The following is a 21,815-nucleotide window of genomic DNA, read 5'->3' as shown; positions in this document are numbered from 1 at the left end:
AAGAAATGACAAGCTGATGAACTGACCAACATTTCACACATTAAATACAGCGAATTTTAATGATTCTAATGAAAACTACTTTTGTACCCACACCACAAACCCACTAGCTAAGTATTATATTAGAGTTCCCATTTAGTATAAAATGAGACATATTTCTCATTCTTTTAGCTGTCGCAGCAATATATTTTGCTATGTCAGTAGCCAGTAAGAGCTCTCAAAGCATTATGATACTACGTCATATATTTCAGGATTGAGAAGAAGAAGAATTTTTTTTTTTGGCAATTTGTTCATCCTGAAAGGTTTAATTGAGCATTCATGAAAGGATGTGAGTCAAAACTAGAAAGGAATATATACAGCTTTAATCATCTACCATATATACAGGCATCCTAGACTCATTTAATGACCTTCCTTGGGTCAATATGACATCAGTAGGAGTAAAATAGATAATAGCCTAAGGTTATAAATAGCAACCTTTCAATGCACGTGTCCTTAATCATAGCTTTAGACAAATTTATTTCTAGTCAAAACTCTGTCATAAATCACTGACAGCAATTGGCTCTTTTTTTCTTCTTTCTTCTTGTCTTTTTTGTTGATAGCTCCATGGTTATATGTGTTTGTTAATATAGCAGACGACTATGGAATGCCAAAGCGGCATAAATCCCAGTATTAGCGTAAAGCTACTGTTCTGTTCAAGGCTTTTGCCTGATGTGTGATATCTTGGTATCATCTTTGAGATTTCTGAAAGCTTCCGGATAATCGTTCTTGCCATTAGACCTTTGATCTGCTCCTCCTGTGAGGATCAGTATGAAGGATACATTAGTCCATTGGTTCAATGTCCAGAAGAGGTTATAATATAGGTTCATATCCAGTACTTTGCAGTTAAGGATCAGACTAGCATGTACATGTCATTTATACAGCATCAAGGTTTGGTTTAAATCGTGTAATAGTTACAGTAGGATTATAGATTCAGCTTTTAGACAGTTGTCTAAGTAACTTGAATCTATCAGGCATGTACATGCATATATATATAGCATCAATGTTTGGTTTAAATTGTTTAATAGTTACAGTAGGCCTATTATAGATTCAGCTTTATAAGCTGTTTCTTGAAACTGTTCAGCGAGTGGCAATGTCTGAGTTCATGTGGCTTGGAATTCTGTAAATGAGGGCTAACAGTAACTGTCTAAATAACTGTGATGTTGAATCTAATGGGATCATGCTAGCATGTACATGCATACAGCTTACCACAGTTCGATGATAGGTTTGAACAAATTTCCAATTGTCACTGTAATCAGTTTTTAAATATTAAATTCATTCTATTTTTTTCTTCTCTATTTCAAAAATGAAACTACAGAACAATAATCAGGTTACAACAGTAATGTTTGTCATTTACATCATATATAGGCCTATATTTCTGGCATTAAGTTATGCATATAATAATAAATGTGCCTCCACCCCCCCTCCTTCCTGAGTCCACACCCCCCACACTTTTCTAGAGCACATAGAATATAGTCAGTCTACTCTGGTCAAGTGATATTATACACTGTCCATCGAAATCAACATTTAATTCCACAATAGCACAGATAATATATGATACTAATGCTGTAATTAAGTCACCTGTCCAACTATTGTCAATTCAAGGCTGCCTTATTTATAAAAGATACTTCAAAGACCTCCACAATTGCATTAAAATGTCTCATAATCTGTGTCGATCCACAATTTAGAAGATCTATGATTGCCAATTAAAGTATAATTTAATATAAATACTGCGGAAAAAAATTTCACACTCATGACTAGAAAATAATCCAGACACAATATGGATATATATATGTGTGCATAGATGCATCATAATGAAGAAATACATATATGTATGTATGTATGTATGTATGTATGTGTGTGTGTATGTGGGTATATACATGTTTATTGATGTATGGAAGGGGAGGAAGTAAAAAAAAGACGTAAACAGAATAAAAATCATTCGCAATAAAATTGTCGCAATTCATCCAAATAACTAGACAATTAGGTCTGCCCTACTTTGTAATCGCTATTTGAATGAGATTCTGAAAAATAAAATCAATATGAATTGAAAAATCTTGTTATTGTATGTGATAGCTGGACAGCGTGACATTCATCGCGGGTGACACACTTTCATGTCCGATTTTACTCAAAACTGTAAATTAACTGTCAGATCTATCTCGGAATTAAATGTAGGCAATATAAATGAAATGATTCATTTTCCAAAATGTCTACCGTTTCTGGGGAATTTAATTTTAGTCAATATGACTCAATCCGTTTCATATGGTTTGCTGCATGTCCTCACGTCAAGTTAAGAAGGAGGCACAGAGATGGTAATAACACTTTCACGAGTGTTTGCAATTGAGAATCATAAAAAAAACTCTCATAGAAATAATTAGAAACAGATTAAAAAAGAAATGTTCAAGGCTGATTTGATTATGAAAATTGTCAAATATCAATTTCTTGGACAATTTATAATGAAAATCCAATACAATTGAATTTTGAATACTTTGGTGGTTTTTTATATACCATCTTTCAAAGATTCCAGTGTAAAAGTCTTTTTAGCAGAATTTTCATCATCAAGTTGGCTGTATCGAGATGAATAGTAGTTATGAACACCCTTCAAGATGATATATCATTACAATGATATGCAAGGAATTACAGTTATAGGCCCTAAACCTTTATTCTTGTTTACAGCTGCATGTTATGAATCTGGTCTCCAACTCTTTTACAAACCACATTTGCTCTCAAAATTTCATTACTAACCACTCAAACTCGATGGGCAACCGACCAAAATAATCCATATACAAGTTAACAGTTTTTCTCACCAGTGGAATGTATTAGCATATAACTAAATGATTCCATTCACACCTATTATTTCCATATATGAAAACAAAAGTGGAAATTATTTCTCAAATATTTACACCTTTTCATTCAACGTTTGAAATTCATACATATGCTAACTATTAAAGATAGGACACAAACTGCATTAAGGGGATTTCATCAGAACCAAGCTCAAAAAGTTTCTAAGTAATAATAGTTCTTGAATTCAACTTGACAATTTTTAACACACAAATAATTAACAAGTGAAAAGTTGTTTACAGTGACATGGAAACTGCTAAGTTAGTAGCATGCCAAAATGGTCGCACTATTAAAAAGAAACTTATGAATTTCCTTTTTAGTGTTTCTTAACAGTTAGAAAATATCTATTTGCATGATGTTCAAAGTTTTGTGACAACTTTTGAGTTCTTATGTTGTCATGGTAACATAAACTTGGGCAAGCTGGACGACACTGGATTTTGTCAACAACGAGTGATACTTTTAACTTTGTTCTCTTTATGGATGATAGCCACTTTCATCACATATGGCTCCAATATATATGCCTTCAATAATTGGATCATGAAATACCAAATTGACAAAGACTAAAGCAGCTCAAGGATGGATCTATATGAACAGAGACCTCTCCCGGCCTCAGCATGAAGACGTGGGCCCAGAATACATCTTATTCATGGTTGCCATAGCAACAGATTATTTCATATCTCAAGACTATAATTGGATAAGTCCCTCCGCATAACAAGTCTGTCAATAAAAACCAGCTGACTGATCGTAATTAATCACATATTAACCGTTCAGTTCAATACCAAACATTTTGCCCCTGCAAATTGACTGTCATCATATTATTGTACATACTGTATTAAATTTGATTGGCAAATTTTTCAGTAATTGTCTTGCTATGCCATTTAAATACCTTCAAAGCTTACATGCCTAATTCTTTTATTCAATTTTGATGGATCAAAGTAACAGAATATTTGCTTCTGCAGGTATACTGATATCTTACATTTGTCGAACTGCTGCAAGTTTTTTTTTGCAAAATTCAGTGCAAAATTTTGACCAAAAAATGGTTTTACAGTGATACCATTAGCTATACTACCACTTAGACAAATTGCCTTTTTTAAGCAATCCCAATTTTTTTTGCCAAATTCAAAAACAAATTATTTTAGTACTATTAAACAAAGTAGTGCTGCTATTCTTAATCAGACATACATATACCTTTCCGATCAATAACTCTTTAAAGCATTGTGGATCAATTAAACCACCCGACCGACCTTTCAGGTAAAACACGTGTCAACTGACGTTAGTGCCTCATACAGTCAGTATTGAAAAACGACGGGAGATTGACACCGACCACGACAAGGAATAAAAGTGTGAGAGTTAAAACTGTCCAGAAATCAATTCCACTGCCAATTAGTAAACTGCAGCTTGTCCCAAACTGACATTAATGAAGATAACACAACATTCAGCAGCTCAAAATGTGGTGTATACGTGACCTTTAATGAAAGTACAACCTACGATATGGATAGAGGCCAAGTCTTTCGAAGACTATCGCTCTCCTTACGAGGTTGAAAATGGAGAAACTCTGTAATGTGATTATCAAGTGTGATTACTGAAGCAGAATATTAGCTAAAACAGTTTTTTTCTCAAAGACCACAGATAACATATATTTTCTACTCTTTTAGAAGAAGGAGGAGGATAACCAAAGTAAATCCCTTCCAAAAAAAACAAACAAGAAAACAGGGAAGAAAAGAAAGAGACCCCAAACCGATGACAAGTTTGCACTTTCTTTAAGGTCTTTGACCAGACTTGGGAGGTAAAAATCTGGCAAAAGACGATCCTAATCTCAGTTGACAAATAAAGTTTTTCAATTCGCAGTGAAATCTAAAACCGACTGTGTGCCCCATCGCTTTATCAATATTTCCCGTAAGAGGGAGGGAACTTAATGCAGTGTAACGATAAACTTGGATTGTCAGACAATATAATTGATGGTCTGAGCAGCAACCCAATTAAAACTTACGTAAATGACAAAAACATGCCTGTATCTACTCAAAAATTACTTATTGGGTCAGAAAATTGAATCAACCAGAAATCTGCAGCATGGTCAGAAGCAAATGCTTTAACTTGGAACCAAATTTTGACAGGAAGTAAAACTATCCACTTAACCATGGAAGTCTAATTTCCCTTGCATCCAACGCTTGCGCTCAACTTTTCAGACTTGCAAGTTTTCAGCTGCGACGAGAAACGTCGAGAGCCGGTTTCGTGCGGTCGGGAAGATCAATTGTTTATACCATGTTTACTGATAACAGCTCGAATCATCCTTGTCTTTCCCTTCTAGCTGAGTGCACACTGCATGGTTATGATGTTATTTATTTCATAATCGTTGTGAAATTAGTGTTTATTAAACTTTAAGAAAGAGAAAGCTCCTACGATTTATCTTTGATTTAGGTCAAGGATTTGACATTCTGAAAGTGCCTGGTATAATATGAGTAACTACCTCCATGTAATAAGATATTATAATGAATGACACATAACAATAAACTTATCATTTCTACTTGGTAAAAGCACCTAAAATTTTTACCGTAATTGAGGTCAAGGTTTTTGACTTAATGAAAGTGTGCCTGGTTTTATTATGTGAAATGTATGACATTTTAATAAAGCATATTATAGATAGTATATATATAGTAATACAAATTATTGTTTCCACTCAATAGAATCACATAAGAGTTTACCCTTCAGTTACGTCAAGGGTTTGACATTATGAAAGTGCGTGGTATGAGAAAATGCATTAATTCATGAAAGTGGTACAGGTAAAGAATCTGTAGACATGCAAGCTTATAATTTTGCCAAATTAGAGAAATAAAACTATTTAGGAGCAAAATGTAAGCGCAAAATCGAATGTGATGGCAGCTGTTAACATTTTGTTATTAAATTAGTAACACAACATGACATTTCACTTTTAACAGGCCGATTCAAGTATTGAGTACAACATACTGTTCTGTATATATATGAAGCTCTATTAAGTATTTTTGGACGCCCACTTAACAGGCGCAATTACCTTCTGATTTAGTCTTCATCTATACAGGTTCCCCTCACAACTAAAGACATTCCCTCTCTGGATTTACAAGAAATGCTAAATCTGCCCAAACAGTAGGAACAGGTCACTATCAACAAAATGTTGACGTAGGTTAAGCAGTAAATTGGCATTTGCTATGAAAAGTAATAAATGTTCTCCAGAGATATAGTTAATGTTTTTTTCATAAAATTGCATGCGCCCAAAATATGACAATATTGTTTGTGCACATATGTGCCAGGCATGCCCGGAGACGTACATACCGTATAAATATATACTGTAATACCAATACGCCCAGCTCCAAAGTCTACTTAATTGTGTCCCTTCATATGTTATCTATATACTGAAACTAGATATCTTTATAATATTAGTATAACATGAACATTGCATTGTGTGCATAGTAAATTCCTTCTCGCCCCCTTCGCACCTACATGAACCATACACACCTCCACCCTCCCCTCACTCTGCAAAAGTACTCCCACTTCCACTGACCACTGTAGGTATTCTTTGATATCTTAGAGAGTATGATAAACAGTGAAAAACTTACTGAAGGTATAAATAAATCTTAAAATAATCTGACCTCCTGCGAGGAAACAGAAGCTACGTAATTTGTTCAAACTACTATTGTTTGAAATGAAGCAGTTATACCTGCAAGGAAAGGGAATGTTTCCCCGAAAGATAACGAGGGCGGTATTGAAGAACGAAGCATGCATATAGAATCCTGATGTTTGTCCTGATTAATTCACTTTGGCTTCGGCTTTGAGTACAATGTTTCTGTATGCTGCAGTGTTGGACAAATCTAATAACGAGGGCGGTATTGAAGAACGAAGCATGCATATAGAATCCTGATGTTTGACCTGACTAATTCACTTTGGCTTCGGCTTTGAGTACAATGTTTCTGTATGCTGCAGTATTGGACGAACCTAACAGTAAAAGTCGTTACCGACCTTGCGCCCGCGTTGTAGTCATTGCCAACTTTGCAATCCGTGGACCCCATCACAAGTTTGCAAGGTCAGTAAGATTGACTCCATAGTTTTCCCTTTTGAGAACTTTGCATATCAGAAGAGCTCTAACATGCACATGACCATGTTCAGCTTAATATCAGTTGGTTTTATTTTCTTAAAACATGGATTTTGTATTGAGTTTGTCAGAACCTGGGGGGTACTATATTTCAAACTTTAATTGCAACTGAATTAATCACTGATTAGTTTTATAGACCACCTAAATGCATGAGGGACAATGAAATTATTGTATAAGCTTCAAAGTGTTTGCAAATGTAAAAAGAACAACATCACATTAAATTTGTTCTTGGGACATTCAAAACCCTCTGTACACTGGACTGAATATATAGTAAACACTAGGTACTTAGTAGTTGCCATGGCGATACCTGAAGATTATGTGGCTTTATACTGAACTAATGCAAAGTTATACCACAATGTACACTTGACTTTGGGACTAAAAATAATAACAAACAAAACTTCAAATTTTAATTAAAAAAAGGTAATCATAGCAGTTATAAACATTGAACTATACTTCAAGAGGCCAAGGATCCATGATTTTCTTCAACTATTTCACTCAGATAAAAACCTTGAAATTGTGGTAATGTAAAACCCAATGTCGGTGTTTTCCTAGACAGTTCCAATTGACTGATGCAAATAAGGCAAAGTTGGCTGACAGTACATAGCAATGGCTGCTAGCTTGAGGTTTGCTGAGTACACATACAAAACCTCTTGACATTTTGAGAGAATAAAACTCAACAGAATTGCCGGGCTACATTAATCCAACTGCATAATGAACTGGTTAGAGAGTTTGCGAATGTGCTGATGAGTCTTAATTAATCTTACTAAGAAGAGATTTTCAATGTTTCATATCAAGAAAAGTGGTTTCTTCCCTTTTCGTGATGAATTTCAATTGCTTTTTGTGTATGTTTATGTATGTGTGTATGTATGTAATTTAGATCCTCCTGCAAGCAGGAACTCGCGAAGAAGCCTCATTGGCTTATCAAAGCCCCAAGCTGACCAAAAGCAGTCTCTTATATTCACATTTAACGTCCATGATTATTAATTGTCAATTGTGAACAACTCTGTAACTGGACGACATACATTAATCTTGGAGTGACTCAAACTCGGGACCTTATGAATGGAAGGCACCTTACCACTGAACTAACACTTTACACATTTTTGGATTTTTGGGTTAATCTCTCGAGAAGCAACTGGATGCCATAATCATTTCTTTAGGAGTTCCTGGTTTGCATGATAAAAGACTTAAATAATGACATATAATGTAAAATTGGGAAGGTGAGGGGAGGGTGGAAGGAGGCTGGTTATTTTCGTGTTAATTTCCTTCTTCCAACCCAGTTTTTTGGGGGAATATCTCAGTACTGGAGGTTGAGCTTTTCCTCTAACTATAGGTTTTGCTTCAAAGATTCTCTTGTGATCTTCATCTTCCAATTGCGCTCAACAGTGGCGGAGCGTCCATACAGTCAGGGAGGGGGGGCGGATGCCCCCCTGACGGACTCAAATGGACTGCTGGCGCCCTTTTCAGCTCTTTACCACTTTTTACTTATTCACGATTATTGATTTTGTATTGCGCTCTCGTCTACCTATTGACATTTGTCAAATTTTGTTGGTGTAATTTGGCGATGACACCTATTTATTCTTCGTTTATATGCAAATTAGCCAGGCCAGGAAATGCTCATTTCCGGCGATCTAGGGAGTATCTTTACTCAAAAAATTTCGGTACGCTACGCGCCAACCTGTGGTGGCGCTCCGCTTAGATAGTGTCGAAAGCGCCCCTACAGACCATTCTTGCCCCTCCTTACCAATACCCCTAGCTCCGCCACTGGCGCTCAACTACAAGTGAGCTGTTTTACTGCTCTATTTCTTGTATTGCGACTGATGTTAGTACTACTTTGATACTTTTCAATGCCAAACTCTGCTTCCAGTGTCTAACTAGGAGACTCCCACGAACTCTCTCAGAGTCTGGGCAATCAGGAAGATGACAAAACTAAACAAAAAAACAAAAAGTGGAATTAAGTGAATTCATAAACATGTCTGGTGCAAGATATATCAATGAACAGTCCGCGAGCAGGCACATCACAGAAAGCTCATCAATTGCCTGGCTCTTATCAGGGTTTCTTTATTCTTCTCTTTTCTGTACACCCATTAAACCACCCCGAACCGCACAAACGGCTTTCAAAATTTACTGCAGGTAGATACAGCAAACTTTATTTGATGAATGACCTAATAAGGTCAACAGTTACAAACAAGCAGTTAGCAGGATGAAGGATCAGCTGTCCTGCGAGTGTTGTCGCGGCGGCGTGGAGAGTGTTTTTACGCCGTATCACCGGTTACTGTTTATGGAAGAGAGTGGATTAACTTTGAAACGTATTAACTCATCCAGAAACTTTCCAAACAAATCTAAAGCTGGATTTATGTTGCAGCTCTGAGATTACTCGGGGGTATGTATACGGCCGCGTAAAAACTTTGGAATGAAGAGAATAAGCTGATATAGTAAATTTCATACGGCTGGCAGATTCTCCCCCCGTGGTCCCTCCATGATTTATTTTCATAGGAGAGTTAAAGATAGAAACAAGAACCTTTAATCAAGAACCTTGGAGGAATATTTATCGCAAGTATATGTGTGGGGCAGGATGATGCTCATTATATCAAAATACACTTGCCCAAGATCCCACCAACAACTAAATACTTTCCACGGCGGTAGTTACCATTACTGCCATGTGTTCCCTCAAGTCTACAAAATGAGAGGTAACCACCATTTAAAAGACATCCTCTCGGACCTTGCAATCGAGATGATAGCGATTTTCCCTTGAGAAGGTGTATTGTCAAATGACTTTCCATGAAGTTTGTAACTATTGATGTGAATCTTCTTGAATGTGATGCTACCCACCAGAGAGTATGTCCTGATAATCAGTGGCATTGAGAGACAGATTGCATGGGCTTGGAGACATTTTTGTCACTGCATGGGCCCCATTTTTGCATTCTACATTTTGCCTCTTGAAGTATCTTATTAAGCTGTCAAACACGTTTCCTAATATCCTAGATATTCCCAGGCCGTATGAAACAGTTCTGTATGATAATGACAGATTGTCGCAGATTCAGCTCCTTACGGGGAGGAGGCTGTCTGTGCGAAGAAAGTTTGATCTGAAGAAAGTGTCAAGATGACAGAACCCCAGGGATATGCCAAATCATTGACAACATCAGCAAAACAATTTTTCCAAAACTCACTTTCTCAAGTGGTGAACTATTAACTTTACTGTTGTTTTACAAAATCTTTGATGATTATTCTATCTCTCCAAAGGCTAAAATTGACACAGCACATACAGTAATAACCAACCTTTCAAGCCTAAGTAAGTCTTTTATTTTAAAATGGCTCACAAACAGATTTAACTTACATCTTGAAGATTTCCGAAAAAGTTCTCCCCGACAGTTGAACCCACCAGCTCCGCTGGTTCTGGTGCCCCTCCGATGAAAACTTCTCCTCTGGTTGTTAAACGGCCAAAGGAACCGCCCGTGCTGTCCTCGGCCCGTAGTGTGTCGTCAACTTTGACCTCTATCTGTAAGGAAAAGTTAAAATTGCTCAAACCATAACTGTTATCTAGATAAGGTAGATTTATATGACAGCTTCTAAATGTACACAAAAATCTACTACCATGAATATTTCACTGGTAACCATGGAAAGTTTGCTTTCCTAGTTTCAAATGACATTATATGTGTCTGAAACAAAAGTAATGTTCTTCATTGTCAATACAGGAAATAATTTTGTGCATAGGCATCGCCACACATCTGGAAGTGGTGGGTGGGTGGAAGGAGGGGGGGGGGGCGACATCAGAATGAAAGCATCATAGAAGGCACACAATGCAGGTAATGCAACCCAGAGACACCAGCGTAAGCATGAGGCCATGTCAGTGTGGGTTCCAGGGGCCCTCAATAGAGCCCCCCCCACCCCCCCCCCCCCGGTTGGAGTGAAGGTGGCGAAGCCCTCTGAAGCTTGTTGGTTTTTGTTTCAGTTCCTATTAAATTACAGTCAGTAGAAGTCAAAGATTAGTGTATCTTCCTGCTTATGTTTTTTCGTGCATGTCATGAAATATTTCATTATGGGGAAAGGGGGGAGGGGCACCAGGGCACTCAACCATATTTTTGTGGAATAGGAGCATGTGCCTCCTCCAATGCCCTCATTGGAGGCACCACTGCTTTTGAAGGTTTAACAGCAATACCAGTTGTGAAAGTCTGAAACTTAATGCAATGTTACCATTCTTCAAGTTTTCACATATTGTTCAATTTCGTACAGAACATCTCTCATTGTAATATTTTCATTGTCATATAAATTTGCTTCTCATAGTGATTCTTGAATCGCTAACATTTACGAACAAACTCCTACATTCTTTTCAAGATACAATTTTTCAGTGACTACATATATAAATATCTGTCATGCTTTTTTATATCATTGGTCGTGGACAGATACTAACGTAAGTTCTCAACATAAGTCATAAACTTACATTTGTTCGTCTTCGTATGACCTTAACCTTGTGCCATTCGTTGTCATAGAAGCTCTCTCCTGGATTGGGGCTGATCTTTACTCTAAACTCTCCGGTCCCTAAATTGACAGCTACCTCTAGCAGCCCCTTCACCAGGGCTACATACATGAAATCATTACTCTCCCCGGCGTGAAGGATGAGACCGTTGGGATGGCCTGTTCGAAACTGGAAGTAAATATCGTCATCCTCGTTATCTATCGCCTGCCTCTGCAGGCTGTAGCTGATGTAGGAGTTTCCATCAAACGTGCAGGATATGGCTTGCCGTTCTGTCGGTAGAAAAAGAATAAAAAGAACCGCTGCTAGTTTTCAAAAAATTTATACAAATCAAAAACTATTAACGTTGAAATAAATCATACGTACATGAATATTGAAACATAGTCATTACCTGTAGGCTGGAGATTCGATCAGTCAAAAGTTTTATGGTAACATAATAAAAGCAACAAATAAAAAGCCTATCCCCTGGGGCTGGAGTTCTTGATTAAACAGTTTTCTTATTACCCATTATTGTACTTCCTGGTTCCAATTGGTTGAATTAAACTTCGAAATATTTTAAATTTACAACTTAAAGTGAACTGATTGATATACACTTTTGTAGTTTCCCACTGCTATTATACTGTACTGCAGATATACTAGGTGTTAATGGACACTAGAAGATCTTGACAACTCTACAGAGTACACAACTAAAAACATTAAGTGATAGAATTAGGAGGTAGGTTGACCGGAGGTGATTGGTCGACACGGGAGGTCATCAGTGTCAAAGGTTACCAGGTCACTCTAGACACGGAAGAGCCAGTGTGCAGTTGTTGTGAGAAGACAGGTAAGTGATGAGCGAACTAAATGAAGATTAAACATCATTTTATGGAAGAATGGGAGTACTTTTGATGGTCTTGTAATTCATAAAATATTTCTCATCTTCATAACCGATGACCAATCAATCGTCATAATTATCTTACATTATAAGTAGGTTACATTCCTCTGATTATGTTGACACCTTGGGACCAGCGACTGACCAGATATATATAAACAAAGAATCCGGAAATCCGAATTTCTTGTACTAAGAGTACAGTTAAATGCTATAGATGTAATGACTTGCATAATGTCTCTGATGATACAGCCTGTAGATGACCTGCATAATGTCTCTGATCATACCACCACTCTAAAATACTTCAACATGTTTTTGCTCTTGCTTCGTTTGCAGTCATATTTTGCCATAAACATTGGTCAAACTTTAATTCAGCATGATGCCTGTGCAGTATTCTACAATTATTGTTAATGGTTGAATTTTGTATAAAACTTTGCATAATCCAGGATCCACTGGATAGCAGTCCAAATACTCCAGAAGTTTGCCGGGTACAACTGTTCCATACATCTTGTACACTTTCATTCAAAATTGATCAACATAATGAGTATTGCAAACCCGTTCTCTCAATGCATCATATTTATTTTCATATATTTTGGGCTATGGTCCAAGTACGATATTGTATTATATATGATATGTACCTGTAACTGTAGTAATGAGCATAAAAACTTATAGATGAAAGATATTAAAGAGGTAGACACTTTTACAATTATGCTATTAAATTTACAGTTTGTAGTAACTTTGTACTATATAATTAAACTATAAGAACCGTCTTATTGTCAAGTAATAGTAGATCAGTCTTATCTTTGCTTGACTGCTATTGATAGTTATATGATAAAATGTATTCCATATGACGAATATTCATGAGGGTAGGGACATTACCACGGTCAGTAAACAATGACATATTTCAGAAAAACAAAAAACACCTTTTATTGTCGAATAACATGTACGTTCATCTACCTTTGATGATCATTTTTGGGGTGGTCATATTATGGCCATTCAAAATACTCAGTATTAAGGGGCAGACACGTCAAGTATACATTCAAATTATACAACAGTTGCCATGGTGACGCTTCCCATAACCATGCAGTTTACATTCAATGAATATGGTTATAAAGTCTGCATTACTAATGTTGAGATAACCTAAATTACAGAATTATTCACAATTTTACAATAATGCTTTCATTTCTGATCTGACAAATTATCAATTAATGGAAGAAGAAGATTTAATTTATTTGTTTCTATAAAATATTTGCTATCATTTGATAAATTACCTTGGAAGGTTCAAAATATCCCCCGCCTTACTTCATGGAACATTTTTACAATAAGGCGAATGTTTCTCTTTTCCTTTCCGTTTGCATGTTTGTATAGCAAAATGCAAGTTTTCAGTTTTTGATATTTGCTAACTGTTAGAATGCAGAAATAAATGATGTAATCAAAAGAAATCATTTCAGCTAAATTTGCAATTAAGGATGAGAATTTCAGTTAAGATTTTGCTCATTATAAAAGAGGAGCATTAATCATTATTCTTGCATTGCAATTACTTCTTTACCATCCACTTTATAAATTATGTTGATTTCCAAAATATTCGGAAAAAGACAACAACCAAAAAAGGTTAAACTAACAACTGTTGGCAGTTCCTCTTTAACTCTGATGCATTCATCTCATGCATAATGAAGCATAACAGATAAGCTTAGGGATCAAAGCTAATACAACCATGGCCGATGTGGACAGAGTGTTTTGACAGAAAACGATAAAATGTGTCACACAAGCCTTTAGAAGCTTAAATATGACACATTATTCTGTTTTTTGCAGCACTGACATCTATGATCATACAGTGGGTTTTGTCAATACAAACTATTGCTCTGTAATCGTTGGTATCCAGGATTTACAGATCCAACATATAGCATGTACACTGACATTTTAAAAGATACTTGACAAATATTAACAGCGTTCAGTGGGAACTTATAGGGCAGTGAGGAAGTCTCAGGGAAATTCTGTACTTGTTTAATTAATATCTGTTGAAACGTATCACCAAAAACTGAACATACATGTATGACATTATGACATATATGTTGTACCCATATTATTAACATCCATTCAGGCAATTATGAAAGAAGCTAAAAATACATGCATTATATATGTATTGCTAAAATCTGTTGAGCCAACTAATGCAGCAAATAGACAACATATCTTGTACTCAAGTAGACATGTTCTGCTTCAATAAATCTTGTGTCCCATATCTGACAGACTTATAGAATGAGTACAACAGCATGAATGCAATTACATGAACAATTCCCCTTGATATGAGTATGAGAACAGGTAGAATTCCCCTTGGTATGAGTATGAGTACAATTAGTAGAATTCCCCTAGGTATGAGTAGAATTCCCATTGGTATGAGTACAGGTAGAATTCTCCTACCAGGTATGAGTATGAGTACTAGTATAATTCCCCTTTGATATGAGTACAAGTCTCTAAGCATGTACGAGTATCATACTTACCATAAATGTTGTACTATATGCTACATTTGAAATTGCCCAGAGTACAAGTAGGAGTACGCATACAATTAAGTACTTATCCATGATGATGAGTGCAAGTCCACATGGCAACCATGCTATTATATATATTATTAATATGACTACAGTCTGAGCATCACAAGTCTGGTGTTTGACCTCAGAGACATCAATATATTCTCAGTACAAGACTGAGAAAAATCCTAAATCTATTCAAAACAAATTTGATCTAAATCAGGTTTTATCCCATTTGTTTGTTTTTGACTTTAAAGAAGTTAGAAGCCTTTTAATATAGGAAATTGTGCAAGGCAACAAAAGTAAATGTAAGTGGGTATTGTTTTTCCTTATTGTAAACCTTTTGCCTAAAAATCCATCATTCCTGTTACAATCTACCCGTGAACTGTGGACGCAATTAACCCGCTCAGGTATGTACATCTTTATCCATTATGACTGCATGGGTATAACATCAGATCGTTCCAAAATTCAATGCAAAATTTACCATCAAATTTTTCAAATGTCTTATCCCAACAGATAAGATGATACATTTTTGTTGACACTATTTAACTTTGCAGCCATCATTTCTATGTCGACGACCTTTCGGAGATCAAAATCAAATATACCTACAGTATTACTTCTTCTTCCTTAGACCCATTTCCTTATATAATTGAAAACCAAAACAGAAAAAAAAAATACTCCATTCGAGTTACAACGGTATGATTACAACAATGAGGTGAACCAACTGTTAATTCAAAAGAAATCTAATAAGTAGTTCTAATTTTAGCCAAAAGTATCTCTAAATACGCCCAATGGGTATTGATGGAATGGATTAAACAGAGTTGTACTCTAACAATAACTTTCAACCAGATATAAAGATTGAGAAAATTTCATTTGTAAACAATCTTTGATCTTTTTTAAGGCATGCTGCACTGCCCAAAGGCTAATAAAACAGACCATGCTCTACGTAGTCTGTGAATGGTTTACCCACGACTTCTCGGAGATGAGGCCTGGTGAATTCAATTTGTAATCGCTAATATTTCTATTATGAAAAATTCAATGCAGCCATTCAGCTGCCATCTCATATAATTGCTTGTGGTTTTGTTATTAATTTTTTTCTTTAATCTTCATGTGTATAGTGCCATCAAATAATAGATCACACGTACCATCTCTTGCCTATATACAAATAATACCAATTCAAGTTCAAAGAGTATGTTACAAAAACTCAATCAAAGTTGAGAATATAAAAAAAAAACAGTATAATATTAAGCTTCCTAAATCTGTTTCATGCTTCTAGTTCAGCGGTCTGTGAACGCTTAGGTCCACGCTAAATAGGATCTGCTATGGGGCCTGATCCACGAACCACCAGACCCCCACACTACAGATTCAAAGCTCATAATTTGTAAAGTTAAGCTATGACTGTGGACCTTTTCGTTGAAATAAAATCTGAAACTGATTTCTGTCTGTATAAATCCCAAATCTGTAGATAAATTGTCTGTCTGGAAAAATCTTGTTATCCACAGAAAATGTTTCGTCACCCACTTTTGGGTTACGTGGCCCATAGTTTGTGGGTCATGGTTCTAAATCATAACTTACAATATGCAACAATCTACATGTAGCTTATATAATACCTGCATAAATTTGAGTTTCCTTTTTTTTTGCAACAGAAATCAAACTTTCAATGCTATTTGATATTAAAATTGCAAAACATAGTAGTTTACTGTCATTTCAAAGATCCAATAACCTTTGAAATTTCCCAGTTTGCTTGAGTCATGTGATTAAAATACTATGAAATCTGATATGAATCATTGGGCGACGAAATGTTAATGAGAATCAAAGATCACTTCAAGTTGACTAGTGGATCAATTTGTAATCCCTCGCTTATTTGTCAACATTTAGGAGGTGTTTGTTTTACTCTGACCACTTTCTACCTTACTTTGAAAAACACTTGGTCAGTGGGGTAGGAAGGTACTTTAGAGTGGGGCGGGGGCTGACGACTGATGGCATGCCTGGGGGAGGGGTCTAAGGGGAGGGGTGTCCCCCTCCCCTTTGGAATTTTTTTGCATTTCCAGGTGGCCCCCTCCCCTTTGGATTTTTTTTGCATTTCCAGGTGGCCTCAGATGCAATTTGGTGCAATATAGCACACTTCAACACCCACTCCATTTTGTAAATAATTTTGCATTTTCACCTGGCCTTAGATGCAATTTGGTGCTCCAAATGAGATTTTTTTCTCATTTGGAAATGAAAAAGGGGTTTTCTGACTTGCGAAGCAGGGGGCGGAATGATACTTCCGCCCCCCATATTTTTCAGCCCCCCCGGTTCCTACGCCCTTTTACTTGGTAACTGATTCCTAAAGATGCAAAATGCTGTTCAGTTCAACCTGAATAGAATAGAATAGACATCCACAACTAGAATTCTGCCCAAGACATTGCAGATTCTAGCAGATCTTGCAGTTTCTTATATAATATATTTCCAATGCTGCCACTTCTATCGACTGGACTATATATATAAGAACAACATAATAGTGCCGTTGTATCCAGCCCTTGTTTCCTTGGTGACCCCGATTTTCACCTTCATCACCTTGGCGACCCTCCAATGGCAGACCTTGTGGCCATGGTAACGGGTCAATTCGGAGGAGGTATCCCCATTTGAGAAATTTTTACATATGATTAAGGGTGCTTTAATTAATGTCATATTTTCCAACTTTTGAAGTAATTTTTATTCAAGATGTTTTCCACAAATATCAGCAATTTCCTTTTTTCATCCAAAAGTTTGTTGTTTAACTTCTAAAATCTTTTTGCAACTCCGAAAAGTAGAGTACTTTTTTAAATACTGATGATTTGATGACGTTTTTGGACAGGATAGTAACATTTTTCAATGAAAACAGTGCAAATTTCCAATGTGTGGCTTATGCCTCTGAGTTAAAGGATTGGAATAAAGGTTATCTGCTACCTTAATTGCCAATCTCTAGCCTTTTCTTATACAGAATAAAAGGAAACTTCAATATAATTTTGTAACAGGAAGAGATCTACTATGCTCACTGCTCCCAATGAAGTCCTGGCAGATTTCAGAACTGCATGCAAAAAATGTTTAGATGAGAAGAAAGATTTGAGAAATGTACACCTTTGCAGTCTACTGGTAGTTCCATTTGTTGCATGTTTTGTTTCTTCTCATTTCAGTAATTAAGTGTAATTATTTGATTAAAAACCTTTCAAACTATTCCTTCTTGTATCTTGTTGCAATTCTCAAGCAGATAATAATACACAGATTTCCAAAAATAAAATGAATATTCTTCCAAGGGAACATATTCCTTTGGGAAGGGGAATACCCTACAATGCAAATTACGTACCTTACTCCACTGTAACTTCAGTGTGATTATAGAATCAACTTTCCTATATTAAACGGATTACATTGTCTGAATACGATTGCCAACTTAAAGTCAATTTTTTGTACCATGACACCAGCTACCCAAGTATATACTTCTCAGATTAAGATTGCAATGCATTACACTATGAATGAGAATCCCAGAGAGAAACACAAAACTGATAAAAAAAAAAGTGTTTTATCTACTGAAAATAAATCTGCGTAGATAGATATAGAAAATTTCGATCATAGCAGATCTTTGGTGGTAAATTAACCTTCGGCCTCTGAAGGACATCCTAATTCAGCGACGTAAATATATTATAAGAATCTGCTTTAGGTTTCTTAAAAAACTGAAGATTTAGACAGAATAGTTTATTCCATTTGATTTAAAAAAAAAATTAACATATTAAACAAATTGGTAATGATGATCCTTACTTTTTTTTTCTTCATATTTTCATATTAGCTGTTTACCATAATGATACAAACAGGGAATGCTCAAAGTTGTCATCTTTTTCTTTCATTCCTTAAAATGAAATTTTCTTAGCATTCGTTAAAATGAAATTTTCTAAGTGAAGCAAAAGAATCACACTCTTATGACATTTTATTGTTGGATTGTGTGAAAAAAAAATAAACAAGGTCAAAGAAAATTATTGAAACCATTTTCTACATTTTTTTTTTCTCCCTTAACTTCCACTCATAGTGGTAGGAGATCCTTGGAATTATAAGTTTAAACAGGTTCTTAGTCACTGTTTTTCTGGGTACAAGGGTTCTGCTCAATAGTCTGGCCAAAAAATATAATAAAAAGAAATTTTAAAAATCAAATAAAAATAATAAATAAATAACTAAATAAAGTAAAAACATGCATGAAGCAGTAAGTTTTCAGTATTAACCAAATTATATCTCTAGAATGAATAAACTATGAAAAGTGTATGAAAATATGTGAGTCTTACCACATATAAGTACATAAGGTTTCTATTAAATTGTGGTGGGGTAGAATTTTTACACTTTCAGAAGCTGACACACTTCAAGGTTTGACAAAAAGTGGAGTAAAAAAAAACCAGGGAGAAAAGCTTACAAGACCTGTCAAAAACTTACTTCCTGCACTTAAGCCAATCAAATTGTATAACACATCCACTGTAGATATAAACACAATGCAAGGCCACTATAATTTCCAGCTAATAATAAAATTCCAGCTAACTTTCCTGACATCCCTATGAAGGACATTCAAAGGCAATCTTATGACTTTGGAATGATTTCAATCTAGATATTAAATGTGTTGATTAAACTTTATTGTATTTGAAAATAATCCAAAACTTGACTGAAAGAATTTGCTCCCACGGCAGCCTGAGGAATGATCTAACTTTATACTCATACCAACGTAAATAGCTATGTTTCTGAAATAAGTCATTTTATCAGCATTCACAGCCCGAAATATTTCAGCAATAATAAGACAAGTACTGGCCACTAAGTTTCAAGCTAAAATACATATCTATCTGCTATATGCTATAATCTGCCCTCTTTATGTCACTCAAACACTTAGCAACAGAGCTACACTATATAACATGTTCAAAGTGAATCCTAAAAGCTTCGCAATTTCAACTTTTGGGTTTGTGTTTATTTGAAATGAAACATAAAGAATGCCAGTACTATTTGTAAAAAATTGTTGGAATTTAATGGAATTGTTTAATACTCACTGATCCTTAGCCACAGCTTTGACTAAAAATGTTGCCAAAGAGCTGGCATTGTTTGTTTCGAATTATTAATACTTCTTCAAACAATTAACAAAAAAGGAAAAATTATTTCAGTATGTGCAACAAAATTGTCGGAATTGAATTTCATTACAGCACTTTAAGCCTTAATAGCCTTGCACATCTCAGAATAAAGATGATGCTATTACAAACCTGCATAGTTTGATCAAAATGATTGAGTTTTAATACTTTATTTCGACAGTGTTTTCATTGCTGCGTTCATCTAAATTAGATGTACAGTAGCTGATGCCCATGCAAGGCCCTCATATATCATTACTAAAGACATCATGTTTGGTACCCTTTCTACAACTGTTGCAAACCACCCATTGAATATACTGTAAGCCCATTGCTTAAAATCAAGTATTTACAGAGGAAACACATCCAATGTAGAGAGACAAAGACATAACCATATAAAGACTAACATGATAATCACCGATGCTACTCGGTCACAGCAGGATGGATTTACTTTGCGAGGTGATATTCTCTGCTTTGACTGAGTCTAAAAACAAATTGCTCATCAGATTTTTATTCCTAATCGCAGTGTGATTTCAACAATGTTGCAAAAATATGAAATTAGGAAAAGATTATTTGGGACCAGTGCACAGCCTGTGAGATAGCTTTAGATTATGAGGCATGTCTCTTATAATACTGGTTTAATATTACTCCTGCTGCGTTAGGATAATATAAAACATTCATAAGTACAGTGTTGACATTTAACATCGGTATAGCAACGGATCATTTGGTAAACATTAATTGACTCTTAATTCTTTCTTTAATTTTTAATATAAAAAACAACTTTTCTGTGCTAATAATACCAAACCAATTTACTAACTTTACCCTAACGTATATGTTATTAAAATTAAAATTGACAAGACTAATTAATTAAGGCCACTCCAAGAGATTTTGTACATCAAATTAGTTTTAATTGGCTTTGTTATAGTGATTGCATTTGATTAAAAATAAAATCCATAATATACTTTTTCTTGTTACCATTATAATTTAACATGCAAATATTAATAATCAGAATTTATCAGAATGTTTGACTACTTCTCTGTTGTTTGAAATGAATGTTACAATTAAGATAATGAGCTGTGATGATACTACTATTGAATACCTACTGTACTGTATTGACTATATGTTCGTCAAAATTTACAAAACTTAAAAGCCTAGGGAAGATATACTTTGTTATTCTTCCTTTGGCATCGCCTGCAGAATAAAATGCTCACTTTGAGTCAAGATTTTACAAGATAAAAATATTCTCAGACATAAGGCATTGTTTTTTCAAACGAGATCCCATTGAGTTTTTGAGCTTATAAACTTATCACTAGTTGTTGATGAACTTCCAACTAGACAATAAGGGTCTTTCAGTATAAATGCTTCTAGAATGACAGGAAGAGGGTGGGAGTAGTGAGGGTGGGGGCAGGGAGGGGGGAGGGAACATCTTCAAAGAAGAAAAAAAAAACATCTTCAATTGATTCAGGTCAGTATGTTCTCTCATTTCATGAGAGTCATCCATCTTGAAAATTTCACAAAAAGGGGCAGCTGTTTGCATTATTCGAAAAACCTCCATTAATTTACATCCTAACGAAAAAAAATTCTTTTCACCAAATGAATATCACCAGTCATGACTGATTAATCTATAAACCTTTTTAATATTCTCGATATTTTGTTTGCTACAAACATTTTTCTAATATACGTATTTAATCGCATCCAAAATGGAATAAACCATATTTCATGTTCAACTTTCCTTCCAGTTTTCAAAATGAAATCTTTAGTTATAAGCCCATTATTGATTTTTAAAACATTGGCTAGAATTGAATGTTTTTACCAAAATTATAATAAAGAGAAAGAGTCAGCTTCAAGT

The 21,815-nt window shown here is 35.3% G+C and overlaps 1 protein-coding gene across 7 annotated transcripts in view; it reads right to left on the bottom strand.

Moving 5' to 3' along the window:
- LOC139971586 (neurexin-3-like) overlaps positions 1 to 21,815 on the bottom strand; it is a 158,197-nt gene that overhangs the window by 39,628 nt on the left and 96,754 nt on the right. For all 7 annotated transcript variants that reach the window (XM_071978205.1, XM_071978200.1, XM_071978203.1 and 4 more), the window contains 2 exons: positions 11,436 to 11,740; positions 10,332 to 10,493 (listed from right to left, as the gene is read on the bottom strand). In XM_071978205.1, the coding sequence (XP_071834306.1) occupies positions 10,332 to 10,493; positions 11,436 to 11,740 (467 nt within the window). The remainder of the gene's footprint in view (positions 1 to 10,331; positions 10,494 to 11,435; positions 11,741 to 21,815) is intronic.

Source organism: Apostichopus japonicus, chromosome 8 (genome assembly GCF_037975245.1).
Source record: "Apostichopus japonicus isolate 1M-3 chromosome 8, ASM3797524v1, whole genome shotgun sequence".
NCBI classification, from domain to species: domain Eukaryota; kingdom Metazoa; phylum Echinodermata; class Holothuroidea; order Aspidochirotida; family Stichopodidae; genus Apostichopus; species Apostichopus japonicus.
The sequence above is the reverse complement of the archived record's forward strand: the minus strand, read 5'-3'. Positions and strand labels throughout refer to the sequence as shown.